General features: G+C 36.6%; 1 protein-coding gene across 20 annotated transcripts in view; it reads left to right on the forward strand.

Annotated features, from left to right (window-relative positions):
- The window catches only part of PUM1 (pumilio RNA binding family member 1), a 175,783-nt gene that overhangs the window by 90,210 nt on the left and 70,803 nt on the right, over nucleotides 1-14,770 (forward strand). For 13 of the 20 annotated variants that reach the window (XM_069079481.1, XM_069079488.1, XM_069079489.1 and 10 more), the window contains 2 exons: nucleotides 9,754-9,920; nucleotides 11,469-11,739. The exons of the other annotated variants lie outside the window; for them this stretch is intronic. In XM_069079481.1, coding sequence (XP_068935582.1) covers nucleotides 9,754-9,920; nucleotides 11,469-11,739 — 438 coding nt within the window. The remainder of the gene's footprint in view (nucleotides 1-9,753; nucleotides 9,921-11,468; nucleotides 11,740-14,770) is intronic. 20 annotated transcript variants of the gene reach the window in all.

Here is a 14,770-nt window from a genome sequence, read left to right on the forward strand (position 1 = left end):
GAAAGGATCACCCAGAGAAACCCTAACTGCCAGAGTTTGGTGGAAGACTTCCCCCAAATGTCTTCCAAGTTTTCCTTTGCCATCTGTTGTTTAGGATGGCAGCTGGGTTTTTGAAGACTGACAGTTATTTCATTTTGTATTAGAAATATTTTTTTTCAACTCAGTCACATGTCATAAGTATGCTGAAAAAAATCATCTTTTATGGTTTATATTTTGACTTTTGCCTGCTAAAGTCCTTCCCAGGCTTGAAGGGACTCAGAAGCAAATTTATATTCTCCATTTATTGACAGTGAAAATCTGTTTTGGCTGTTTGAATTCTCTGAGAGCTCAGTCAGGCACTCTTCATTTACTTTCAGTAGTCCTAGCCTTGAGGATGTGAACAGCATCATCTTTGGTGAGATGAGAGATACCAACTCTCCCAGGAAATTGCCAGGTATTCTCGTGGATCCATATTTGGTTTGGCAAGGATTCCTCCAGGCTGACAAAAAGCAGTCCTCCCCGAATAAGATGAACTCTCATGGCAAGTAGATACCACACAGTACAGACTCTGGATCTTTGGATCTCAGGAATGCCCTGAGTAGTAGTCCACAAAATTTTCTGAGTACCATTGGCACTCTCTTTTCTTTGGTGGATCATTCTGGGTTGTGGGATCCTGATTTAGTTTTCATTAGTGTGTTCTGTTTTTTTGTTCCACATTTCTTTTCCAGTATGCCATTCCCTTCCCTGAAGCCCATCCTTGGAGAAAAGAGAATTAAGGCAAACAGTGTTTTGTTACTGTACTTTCCCACCTCTCTATTGAGAAGAGAATGTGTTTATTATTAATCTTTCTTCTGATTTGAAGCAGGGTTATCGTATTTCACTTAGGTCAGCTATCATTTAGTGTGTTTTAAAAAATTTTTTTATAGTTACTATGGTGGTTCTACTACTTTCATCACTTTGTTTTCTCTTTCTCTGAATTTCTCATCTTCATGGATTCTTACGGTACCACATTTCCTCTCATATAATCACAGTTGACCCTGGGTGGGTCATTTGTTATACACATTTTTTTAACTATTAGCAGAGCAAAGGACCAGCTCTTGGTTGGTCTTTGTGTATGGACTAAGTGATAGAATTGATTCTTGGTTGGTGGCAGGATCATGAATGTTTTAGCCATAACAACCCTTGAGATTTGGCTACTGAGTTACAGAGAGATCATAACTTGTGTTTGTAGAAAGGGCATTCCACAAGGTCATTTGATACATAGCTTAGGGTAAAAGTGAATACTCTTAACAATCTTATGCTGTATCTGAGAACACAGGAATGAAATCCCGAAACACTGTTGCTAATCTAATAGCAGTCTGAATCTCTTTCCAAGCAGACTTCTTTTCAACCCTATCCCTCCAGAGGAAATAAAGTCACATTTCTTTATGTAGATATGTTCATGTTGCCCAAGAAATCTTAGATCTAAAGAATGTCCAATTTATTGTTTAAAATATTTTAAAAGGATATCTTTTTCCTTCTTTCCACCTTTTACCTTCACTTAGCTATATATTCAGATTATAGAAACATTTCTCTTTTTTTACTTGGCTTTAGTTCCTGTTTATTTCTTTGCTGTAAGTTTGTCTCAGTTTCCTGGGTTGTTATCAAATGCTTTTAATCATTCGGGTCTACTGTCTTCATTTTTTAAAAATTGTTTCATTTTATTTTTTCTTGTGATCTTCAAAGAACTAGAAAAGAGTATATAGAATGAATTCCTTTTATATATAGAATTTGTTTAATAATCAAGTACATATCAAATCTAAAGAGATAGAAGAAGAATTTCCCTGTTTGTGTACTCTTCTGAACTTTTTCCTTTACAGGCCTTTCCTTGTTTAATTGTTCCTCCTTTTTTTCTTTTTCTTTTTCTCTTTTCTTTTCTTTTCTTTTCTTTTTTCTTTTCTTTCTTTCTTTCTTTTTTTTTTTTACATATTTGTTGCTTTCTACTAACTTCCATTGGGCAGATGGAAGGGGAATAATAAATCTTCTCCTTTAAGAAATTACTATAAGCATGCAAAGCAAATCAATGCATCGGTCATGTCTGAAATTGTCTCATCTGTATATCCAGCCTACCGTTTCTGTTCTGAGGCAGGAGATATATTTCATCAGCAGTCTTTTCAAGTCACAATTGGTCACTGTATTGACTGGTCTTTTATTCTTTTGGAGTTATGTTCCTTTATATCATTATGTTCTTCCTGTAAATTTTCTCTCCTGGATCTGTTTATTTTATGTCTTCTATAGTTTCTTTGAATTTTTCATATTAATTTCTCACACAGTAATATTCTATTTCATTCATATAACCATTAATTAATCCAATCCCTGATTGATGAACCTTTTTTTCTAGGTATTGACCCCACAGAAATGCTGCTATGACTGCTTTTGTACATGTGGGTCATTCTTTTCTCTCCTTGGTCTCTTTGGGGAATGTGACCATTGCTAGTATTGCTGAAAATGTAGGTGGCTTTTGCCTAGTTCCATTGTTGTGGTCTTCATATTACCTGCATGCTTGGTTAATAAAGAGTTCTGATACAGATTAAGCCAGAAAAAAGTCTCTACTTACCCAGAGCTTTTAAAAAAGTTGATCAACATCAAGAAGTTTGAATCATTAAATTCTCATTGTGGGGTTTTAAATTACACTCAGATGCAAAACCTTTCTCTGTACAGTCCATGGAAAAACCTGTTTTCTTCCTCTCCCCTTCTTCTCCCTCCCTGTCCCTTTCCTACTCTTTATCACAAAAACTTCTTGGGTTGGATGGTGACTGTAGTGGCTATGGAAGTAATAGGATTATCTATTATGGGCCTGCTCACAAGTGGTGAAGCAACGATTTGACTCAGTAGCTATAGATTCAAACTATGACAAAATAAAATTGTCTTCAGTATCCTATAAAAGATCTAGTGGTGATAGAAATTTAAATTTTCATTAGTAGCAATATTGAAGTTGTGAGAAAAAAAGTTTTCCTGTGTATATTTTTTAAACTGTTTTTCCTTTAAAAATTTTTTTTTGGTCTTTTTGGAGGGGGGAAGGCAGGGCAATTGGGGTTAAGTGACTTGCCCAAGGTCACACAGCCAGTAAGTGAGTTAAGTGTCTGAGTTCGGATTTGAATTCAGGTCCTCCTGACTCCTGAGCCGGTGCTCTATTCACTGTGCCACCTAGCTGCCCCAATTTTTTTTTTTTTTTGTGGGAGGTTTTGGGTACATGACAGAATGATAAGAGAAGGAAATGTAGAAAAAATAGGAAAATTCAGGTATTCATTATGATACTATCAGTACCTAATTAATTACCTATTCTTGAGACCACAGATTTATACTTTGCCTCCCTTCTATTCCACTTCCCACATCCTATTAGTCACCAGATGTTAATGACTGTATCTTTGCACTGTCCCTGGTTGGATGCTATACAAGGTCTATTTTTTTTATGTCTTTGTATCTCCTTTAACACCTTGTACAGTGTTGAAAATCTACTAATTAAGGATTTTTGCTTTTATTTCAATTTCATTTCATTATTACTACCCTAATCCTGTCCCCATTACCTCTTACTTGTATTATTATTAAATTGAGTACTTTGATTGGCAGACTTCATACCTCAGCCACTTTTTCTACATTGGAATAGCCTCAAGATATATTTTTAAGAGTTAGATTAACAAATTGTTCCTATCACAGTTATTTATCAGCATACCCCCTTTCCTTCCAATGATGCTTCCTTTATAACAGAAAAAAAAATGTTATGTGACAGTGCTTGGTACATTGACCATGTCTAATAAAATATACAATATTCCTGGTCCCACCTAATTTCTTCTCTCACCTTCCCCCCTAAACCCCTCCCCCCTGCCCCCACAGGAGGGAGGTACATTTCCTTATCTTTTATCCATTAATAGACTTGGTCTTTATAATTACACATTTTTTTTCTTTGTGTTTATTTATTACAGTTATTTCATATCACTTTCCTGATTCTGCTTACTTTGGTTTGTATTAGTCCATATGAATTCTTATGTATATGGTGTCTTTTCTCTCATTGACTTCCTTGTTGATTGGTGGAAAATTTTTTAATTAAATATCTTAGAAACACAGTTATATATGTGTCTATTTACATAAGCATACATGTACATAAATACACAAATTTGTAATATTAATTGAAACATTTAAGGCCAAGAGCCATTTCCCAGTAAATAAATGATTCAAGGAGAGGAATAAACAATTTTCAGAAGAATAAATACAAACCATGAACAATTTGGAAATCTATTCCAGATCCTAAGAAGTAAGAGAAATGCAAGTTAAAACTGTGTGTGGCAAGGTTTCACCTTTTACCTTCTAATTGAAAATCCCCTCTACAGTGCAATATCAACTCCTTTCATGCACTCTATGCTTCAGTCAGATTATACTATCCATTATTCCAGTTGTGTCCAGTCACCCTTTTTTTGCTCATACCATTTTTAACACTTGGACTATCTTCTGTTTCTTTGTCTGTCTACTTTGTCCTTTATCCTTTAAGACTCACTTCTAATGTTACCATAGCCATCTTTGTACCCTTCTTCTTTAGCATGTTTATTTTGTATTTTAATTATTTGTTTAATACCTAATTATCAGAGCTTAACAAATAATGGAGTAAACTACTTTTTTTTGTTGCGACTGATCTATAACCATTTTCTCAGTTCAGACTTATTGAAATACATTCCCTATTCCTGTTTGTAAAATTGTATTTTATGCATTAAATTTAAAATGGCTTTATTCATATAGTAACTAAAATTGTTGACTTTTTAAAACTTTAAAAAATTTTTGTTTTAAATGGAATTGGAAGCTGCTAGCTTTTCAAGGGTAATCTGTGTTTCTTAGGTATTTGCCAGTTAATGATAAGCTTATGAAAACTCCATGGAAGAGGCCATGCAAAGTTATGTTTTCTGGCTTTAGTGGCCTTCATGATGTCAGCTAGAAAGCAAAATACATTTTTTTTCAGAAAAGGAGCTTAGGATTAGAATGAGAGGATACTCTTCCCCTCAACTCACTGAATATACTTTGTGTTCCCTGTAAATCTGTCAGGCTTTAATTATACATCATCACTCCAGGAAGGTCCTTTTTGTACCCCATTTCTGTCTTAGTGGTGTTGATATTCTTGTGAAGTTGAGGCTACCTGGATTCCATTCAGATTCAGGGCAATTAGTTACCTTCATACAGCAAATTTCATCTCTTGTGTTTTAGAGTTCAGGGCCATCCTTTGTGTTAAAAATCCTTCTAGTTTGTGCTTTAGGAAGTAAACATTTTAGTGTTTAAAATGATCAGTCAGGTGGTAGTATTCTATGCAAGCATAGTTCCATGACACTAGATTTTAGTTCTACTGGGGACCTTTGAGAATCCAGAATCTGATTAAGTTGGGATTAGGTTTATTAATTAGCAAGTCAGTCGTCTTGCAGGCAAACATCAATCAACCAGGCTTCTGGTGACCCCAACACCTGCTCTCTCAATCCAGTGACTAGTAGCAAATTCATTTTTCTAATCTCCTTGACAGAGATAGCTATTTTAAACTACTTTAGTTTCCTTCATATTCTCATTGGTATTCTTCCAACTGCTTCATGTGGAGTAGGAGTTGGATGTTCACCTGACTTGCTGTCTCATTCTGGTGCTTTGATTTCCACAGTAATGTTTGGGTTCTTGGATCAGGGTTCAGGTCATCCCAGCGGCCATTTTTATGACTACCTAAGATCTAGTTCCTGAATCAGAATTATGTTTGATTGAGACCATCTCACTGTTCTTGCAACCTCATCCAATTTTTAGGACAGTGTCGCAATAATTTAAGTTTAGAAGATTCTCACGTTAGCTGCCTCTCAGAAGAGAGGAGTCTTCACTTTCAGTTTTTCTTGGACTGACCAGCATGACGTCATCACTTCTTGGATTCTTGCCTTCTTAGGGCATTTTTTCCATTTGGAATCTTAAGGTAGTTTATAAGTCACTTTTGCAGCCATACTTTGAGTCAGTAAGAATCTCAGAATTGAACTTTACCTTCATAGATCCATCTTGGTGAATCATGTTCATCTGACCAGCTGTCTTTAGACACAGTTGATTTACCATATTTTGTCACATAAATTTTTATGACTATTTAAAAATTACTTTCTGATGTTTTCTTCATTTGTATTAATGCAGTAGTATCTTCTTACTTTATTTCCTTGTTTGAATTGAGAGTAAATAGCTAAACATAACAGGTCCTGAAATTTTCTTTTCAGAGAGCTTAACGATTAGTGCTGTATGCATCATAATCCAACCTTTCTGGGTTAGATCATCTCAGCGAAGCAATAACTATATGCAGTTTGAGTCAACAGACTTGATTAAGCACATATTATGTGTAAGGCTCTGGGGATGAAGAAAGGAAATGTGTAACAGTCCTTGCTGTCACAGAATTTATTTTCCAATGGTGGCATACAACTAAAAAGGATGAACTAGTACTTAGCACAGTGCCTGACACATGGTAAGTGTTTAATAAGTGTTTGTTGTTAGTTTGATTAAAACCTCAGATATCATCCAAGCAAAAGTGAGGGACAACAAAATAATGTAAGAAAATAAACAAAAAAAATTTGAGGGAGAAATCACTCAAATTGGCATGCTCAAGAAACATTTACTTTAAGAAGTTAACACCTGAAGAGTCTTGAAAGAACAGTTAGGTTTTTTTACATGCAGAGATTGAAGAAGGTTTGTTTTCTAAGCCTTCTGGCTCAGACCAATATAGGTAAGAAAGGACAGAAAGAGTTAAAATAAAAACTACTAATTTAGTTTGATTGGAGTATAGAATTGTGAGGCATATATTACACGACATGTACATATGTCATTTATTTATCTCTACATATATACATATATGAAATAAAAACAAGATCATGTGGCCATGCCTGGGCATTAGGAAGATGATCAGGGAAGTGGTATGAAGTGTAGATGAGGAAACTAATTAGGTGGATGTTACATTAATCCTTGAGATAAACTATAAATATAAAGGCTTGAACCTGGGGTTAGAGAAATGGGAGTAGAAAGGAAGATTAGATTTGAGAAATATGTAGAGGTAGAACCAAAAGACTTGGCAGGGAAGAAATTCACTCTGATGTTTGGAGATTTGGTGACTGGGAGGATGCTAGTTCTGACACCCAGAGTAGGTACGTGGAGAGGAGGCAAATGAGGAGCTGTTTGAGGTCCTGAAAAGACATCAAAATGGAAATAGCCACCAGGTAGTGAAGATGCTACAGAAATTGTGAGGTGGGTGATTGTGAGCCAGGTCCTTGTCTCCTGATGCTTCAGTCCTGTAATCGTATCAGTTAGCATGCTGTCAGAGCCATCAATGTGTACTCTTACATGCTGCATGAACTATTCTCTTGCAGGTTGTTTTTAGTGCACATTGGTGACTATTTCCCCACTTTTCATGCATATCAGAATAGCATTGACTTGGTCTGCCCTCTGCTTCTCTCTCCAATCCCGTCCCTCCTTCCCAGATGTCAGTGTGCATTCACAGATGCACCCAGGCCCCATAACTAGCTTCCTTTTCCACATGTACATGTTCACGTTTCCTGGGTGATATGTTTGAAGCCATTTCTTGCGCTCTAGCCATTGCTACTTATGTAGGTAGCCTGTGTATTGTCCTCATCGTGAGTTTCTCCATCTCCTTGTGTCACACATGCAATTTTGATTGTTTGGAGATAGTAGGCAGCCATATAATATCATCAGAAGAATAAACCTATACCAAAGTTAATGATTTTCCAGGTAAAGTGCATAAGAGAGGGGGGCTTTAGATAATCACAAGGGGGGCGGGGCAGCTAAGTGGCACAGTGATTAGAGCATTGGCTGTGGAGTCAGGAGGACTTGAGTTCAAATTCAAACTTAGGTACTTGAGACACTTACTAGCTGTGTGACCTTGGGCAAATCACTTAACCCCAATTGCTTTGCCTTCCCCCCTCCCAAAAAAATAAATTAAATAGATAATCATGCTGGAATCCTTCACTTAGGGGGCAAAAGGAGATTAAGGAGTGTTTGGATAGATTGAAGGAAAATCAGGAGACAGTTTTCTTATTACCTGAGGGAGGAAGAGAATATATCGACCATATAATGGTAATAATAGCAACTAGCATTTCTATAGTATTTGAAGCTTTACAGAACACACACACACACACACACACACACACACACACACTTAATGACCCAAAGAAGGAGTGTTTATACACAATGTCATTCTGAAGAAAGGTCACAGACACTTATAATTGAGAAAAGAACTGTTAGGTGGCATTCAGTGATTTGTGGGGAACAGGAAGCAAAATTCTTTCTGGTAAACCAAGATGAGGATTGTTTTACTTATATTTTGAGCCTATATCCTATTAAAGTAGGTATAGGGTGTCTGCTGTATCTTGGATCTGATCGTGATCATCTGAGCCTAGTTTAGATGTGTAGTGTGGACCTTCATTTCATAGGCCCATCTGATGTGGTCTGTCTCAAACCCCTGGCTCTGTAACCTAAACTCAGCTGAAATCACTCAGAATAACAATATTTTGGTCTCTTATCACTTAATAAAAACTGGGGTTGCCTAAATAGTATTCTCTGAGCATATAAAATTTCCTAATAATCTTACATGTCCATTTCTCAATGTAGTACGTTTCATTTGTTTCATTGCAGCATCTGCTTTTCTAGTCTGTGCTTTTTCCTTTTTCTTTTTTTCTGGGGAGTTGGGAGATGGGAGAAGGCTACTTTTCTATTACTTTTGACTGGTGTTATGAAACGGGAAAGAAAAGTTTAGCTTATATAGAGGACCCCCTAGGAGTCAAGGCTTATAGCTACGGCATTAGTCTTGACACCTTCTCTTTTAGGCCTACATTTTGAAGCTTTATAGATTGAGCTCTTTCAGAGGTAAATGAGGTCACATTTATATTGAGATTTAATATACCCCATTTGTTCCATTTATTGCATGATGATAAGGAGAACCATAATGTGCATATTCCTGCTTTTTCAGCCTTCAAGGGCCCTCTTCCAATGATTATTTGATTAAATATTTTTAAAATTAATCAAAATCCAGGAATGATTTCTTAGTTGTATGTAATATTAGAAGTTCTGCTTTGGGGTTTGGAATTGAGATGATAGTGAAATTGAACTGGGCATGTTTGGGGGGGCCAAGGGTAAAGCATCTATGAGGCATTAATGAGTTGGCTGTCAGACCTTAGGAATCAGGGCTAAACAGATTGGGAAGGGGCATAATGCAATTATTTCAGTTAAATTAACAATGGGGAAAGACTGGACTAGAGGTTGGGACATTCTCATCATATAGGTTAGCCAACCTATTTGTCCTTTTAGGATTCCTGCGTTAGAAGGCTCAAGAACTTTAATGTTACAAATAGAATGGGCTTGGGAAGAGAGGTGCAGGGCTGAATAGCATGTAGTATCCATTGGGCAGAAAACGAGAGGAAGCAGGAGGGGAGGCACTTGGGATGGTAAGACCAGTTTTGGCTCTGACTACCAGAGTCAATGATAGACAATTTTTTTTCCTAGTTAAATGCATATACATCTTTCACATTTGGCCCAAACTTAATTTTGCGTGCTGTGCTTGTCTCTGTGTTGTCCATTAATTGGATTGTAATATATACAAGGACTGGGACCATTTCCCTTTTTAAATTTTTTAAATTTTTATTCATTTTTTATATTAATGCTTAGTATAGTAGGGTGAACAATGGGTGCCCAATAAATATTAATTGATGATAATTAGTGAAGCTGAAGCTATTTTTTAAACAGGGCCCAAGGGATGCAGACAGTGATGAAAACGACAAAGGTGAAAAGAAGAACAAGGGTACATTTGATGGAGATAAGCTAGGAGATTTGAAGGAGGAGGGTGATGTGATTGACAAGACCAATGGTTTACCAGTACAGAATGGGATTGATGCAGACGTCAAAGATTTTAGGTTCGTATTTTTTTTTTTTACACTTCTGATTTTGAATGGGGGTTGTGGGTTTTTCCTTGTTTATTTTTGGAAAGTAGTATTCCATAGAGTTGTGTCTATTTAGCATAGGCCATGCTTTATGAGATCAGAAAGTGTGAATATTTGTAAATCATCAGGTAGAGCTTAGTTTCCTAAGAGTTGGTGGGGCATATAATAGAGTGCTTTGTACTTTTCAAGGAATCTTCACCTTCATTATTTGAGTGGATCCTGATGAGCAGGTATTCCCATTTTACAGATGAGGAAACTGAGACAGGCTAAGTGATTGGCCCTGGTCAAATAATAATTCCCTTCCATCCTATTTGTAGGTCTTACCCTGCAAGAATAGAAAATAGGCATAATGATAGTATTTGCAATAGTCCCTGTTCCCTCCCATTCCCACCCCCGCCTCCCCCAATACATTCAACTCATTTATTCATGTGTGAGTTTTTAAATCACAGGTTGGCTTCTTCTTGACCTCCAGGATACTTCTGGGCTACCTTCCCCTTTTGTCAATGGAAATTTAAGTTTTAAAACATTTAAGGTTGACCTACGCTGATGAGATCTGTTGTTTAAAGAATACTAGTGCTCTACCCATCTCAACCATACAGCATACCACATCTAATCTATATAGCTTATGATAAAAAAAAAATTGTTCTTTCATTTGAAGAAATTAATACCATGGAACTCATACAAATCAGATCCTGGGTTCCCTTTCCTTCCAGTATAATTCCACGTGACATGCAACCTTGGCAATGTTTTTTTGAGGGGAAAGTCATAGCCTATTCCCCTGAGAAATGAAACTCTTTGCGTTAGTTGCAGGATTTCTGTTGGTGATGGTGGGACGGTATTGTGGGATATCCAGATCCCAAGCCCCTCCCACCTGCTGGCTTTGAAATCACATTCTTCTATGTTTCTATGTGTTTGGCATATCTTACACATTCCTTTTGCATCCTTGTACTATACTGTAAAACTGAAAGGACCCTAAGAATGTTCTAGATTATCATAACTTAGGGAGGGTGATTTCTCCTAAGCCAGCAGTATACTTCTGAAGTTACCTGTTGTTTCTTGTCAAAGAGCATTTGTGAGTTATGGCCAGGTAACATCTACAAAGGTCTTTATTTGGGGTTTTTACATGAAACAAAAAAAATTCTACTTAAAACCATCCTTTTAAAGATAAGCCTAGCTCTAAACATTTTTTTAATGTTACCAGCTTTGCATATGTAAATGTTTTCTTGGAAGTTACAAGCTAATACTCTCCCATTTTGTAAAGCGAGCGGAGCTTGATAGTAATTATGTTTTCTCAGGTGAACAAGTTATTTCAGAGGATGATTTGCATGTGTTATAAACCCCAGAAATAATATCTGGTTTTTCTAAACCATTGTGGCACAGATGTTCCACAACAAATTCTGGTGGTTGTTAATGTTAACTACTATTGATGATTAAAGTTGTCAGGGACGTTGTCCTTAGCTTTCGTTGTTTTGGTATTCCCCCTCAAAATAAGGTTTAATGCCCTTTACTTTTTCTGTTTAGCCGTACCCCTGGTAATTGCCAGAACTCTGCTAATGAAGTGGATCTTCTGGGTCCAAACCAGAATGGTTCTGAGGGCTTAGCCCAGCTGACCAGCACTAATGGTGCCAAGCCTGTGGAGGATTTCTCCAACATGGAGTCCCAGAGTGTCCCCTTGGACCCCATGGAGCATGTTGGCATGGAGCCTCTTCAGTTTGATTATTCAGGCACGCAGGTACCTGTGGACTCAGGAGCAGCAACTGTGGGACTCTTTGACTACAATTCTCAACAACAGGTACTGTGTGTGTCTGTCACCCTCTTCCCAGTCTCTTCAGTAAGCACGTTATGGGGTCTGGCCTGGACCAGATTTCATTGGTGTGGGTATTTCTCAGTGCAGAAACTCCACAATGAAGAAACTAGGTTAGCACTTCCTCCATAATGTAATGTTGAGTCTTACAGAATCGGTGGGGGGCATTGAGAAGTTTAGGGCCTTGGGCAGGATCTCATAGCCAGGAGGCGTCAGAGTCAGGGCCTGAAATCCCAAGTCTGCTGACTCTAGGGCCAACTTATGGGCCTCTATTCAACTTGGGATCAAGTGTTTGTAAGATGTATGACTCGTCCCTGTCACTATTTTACCACTGTTAATTGTTTTAGTAGCAAACTCTCTGTTATCAGACATAGTCAGGAGTGGAATTTTCTGGTTAATAAAAAGCTATTATAAAAAAATTATGAATTACTAAATTTTCTAAGAATTAGAATATAAACTTTTACTAAAAGCCACTCAGTTTTCATAGGCTTTATCAGGAGTGCAGTGTATATCAAGTGATTTTTCTAAACTTTAAAGGGTTAGATGTTAGGGAATGAAATATGTTAGTCACATAAACTCTTTAGGCTCGTAAGGGTTACAACTTATTCAAGGTGAGATCATTGGGTCTTTGATGTAAAAGCCAGTAAGATTGTGGGTTCTTTGAAAATAACATTTATGAATTTGTTAGAAGATTTTTACATGTACACATTAAATAATAATAATAATGATTTAAGATTAGGGCCTTGCCAGACAATAGATCTAGTATGTAGTTATCTTGCTGGCTTTTGGGGAGAAAAGGAGAATTATTTCCAGAAGTACTTAAAAATGGCTACAGGGTAGGGTACTCTTAAGTTACAGCTCTGCCTTATTTATTAAGGGTTTTAAAGCGACAACAACAAATCAATATCTTTCCTAATTTAAAATGAAGGGCTAGTTAGAATCATATTTATGAAACTCCAAAGGCGTATTTCATAGTAATACAATTTTTGTGATATTGAGTTTTTATAGCCATAAATTTGGGGGAAGAAAAGTTTCCAGAAAAACTTCAGGGTTGGGGAGGTATGGGTATGTAGATGTGGTTTATGGCTAGGAATCCTAGCTTTGCTTGGGATGCTGTTTTTATTTTTAAAAGATGAGCTTAATAGGAATCCTGGTTTAGTAAAAATGTATTCCTGATTTATGATAGAATGCCAGATAACAGAGACTTTACTATATATTTGTTAGGGGAACCTTCCCCCTTCCCCCCCCGAAAACTTTGTAATCAATCTGTAGATATTTTATTCTTTCAGTGCTAATACTGAATTCACAGCTTTTTTTATCCAGAGAGATATATCATAAGACTTTGTCCATCTCATCTCTTTATTCAGATATTACAACTGGGTGTCCACTCTGTACCCACTTACATTCTGGTTGTTAAAGAAATTTCATGGGAAATTTCTTCTTAGAGGACAGTGGCATTTTAGACTGATGTCCTATTCATTTGTGGCTCCTCATGTACATTTATGCCATCTAGTATGTGGCTCTCTGTCTTTCTTCCTTTCTTGTCATACCAGGAGATCTTGGGCTTTTCTTTTAGGTACATGTACTGAAGAACATAGAATTCCTTCCTTTCATTCATTCTCCTTTTCCTTTTGAGTTATTTCAATAGCAGTATGCTTTCATACTAGTCATTTTGAGTGATGATAATGAAGGTTTAAGCTTTAGATAGTAGGGAAGTACAGGAGCTCAGTATAGTTCCTGTGTCTATTCCAGTTTTTTTTCCAATGTGAAAAACAGGTTTTATTGAAATCATTTGCTCTAGTTTCCTCTGCCTAGCTACCCAAGGGATCAAGTTATTCCAAACTTTCTGGGGAAAAAATATTTTTTTCTTTCAAATTCTACTCTTCCAATTCTTCTTTGGTCCTTCCTGACTGCCACAAGAACTGAGTTGTCTTTCTTAGCTACCTTAGAAGAGTGTGCTTTCATTCTTAAAACATCCACTCAACTAGAAACCTTAATTCTTTCTTAATTGTTCTAACCCTCCTTACCTTCTTACTGTATTTTCCTTTGATTGGGGGGGGGGGTTCTTCTGTCAGTCAAAAAATTAGAATGTAAAAGTAATTTCTTGAGTACATGAAATTGTTTAATTCTTATATGCATGTGTGCATATCTGCATATATACATACATGTGTATGTGTATATATGTGCATATATACACGATGTGCTCTATGAACTTGCATAGTTGTGCACGTTTGCTTCTAGGGTGTCATATATTTTGGTACATAATGTGTGATACTTAGTTTTTTCTCACTTTTACTTGGAAGTCCTCCAATTCCTGAGACATGAGAATTTTAGGCATAAAGGGGGTCATAGAAGATGAGCTTTAGCTATAAAATGCCTCTGTAAAGGGTCTCATATCCCTCATTTCTCTCAGTAGATTGGACTGAATTTGATAGTGTCATGTCCAGAACAGTTATATCATGATCCCTAAGTAACATTCCCTTCAGCCTCCTATTGCCTTAATTCCTTTATAGAACCATAAGGCAGCAAGAAAGTTGGATTTCCTTTCAGTAATGGGCATGTTATTTCTGTTGTGTTTACATTAATCTTTCCTAACTTCCTGTCTGTTGATATTGTTGTTTGTCCTTTTCACTTTCATTCATACATCATTAATAAAATATATATGCTAAAAATACCACTTTGAACACTACCTTCATCTCATCCTCAAATGCCATGATGTTTTTAATAAACAGTACCAATCAAGGGATACTACAATTTTTTGATTACCTGTATACATAATTTGGCTTTCTTTTTAAATGAAAGTTTATTTCATTTTTAGATCCACATTCCATCATTAATTATTTTATTTTCAGGTCCCTTTCCCTCCGTGTCTCTTCACATCCTCCACCTTCCCCCCCCCCCACCGCCCCCCCCCCCCCTATTGAACGAAATACAGTTTATAAAATATACACAGGAAAACTTTTTACAAAAAAAGAAAATACAAAAAAACACAAAAACCACACAAATAAACAAAATCAGA

The sequence above is a fragment of the Petaurus breviceps genome, unplaced genomic scaffold (assembly GCF_028583685.1).
Source record: "Petaurus breviceps papuanus isolate PSGF00001 unplaced genomic scaffold, PetGlider_PUasm1.0 91041, whole genome shotgun sequence".
In the NCBI taxonomy this organism is placed as follows: Eukaryota; Metazoa; Chordata; class Mammalia; order Diprotodontia; family Petauridae; genus Petaurus; species Petaurus breviceps.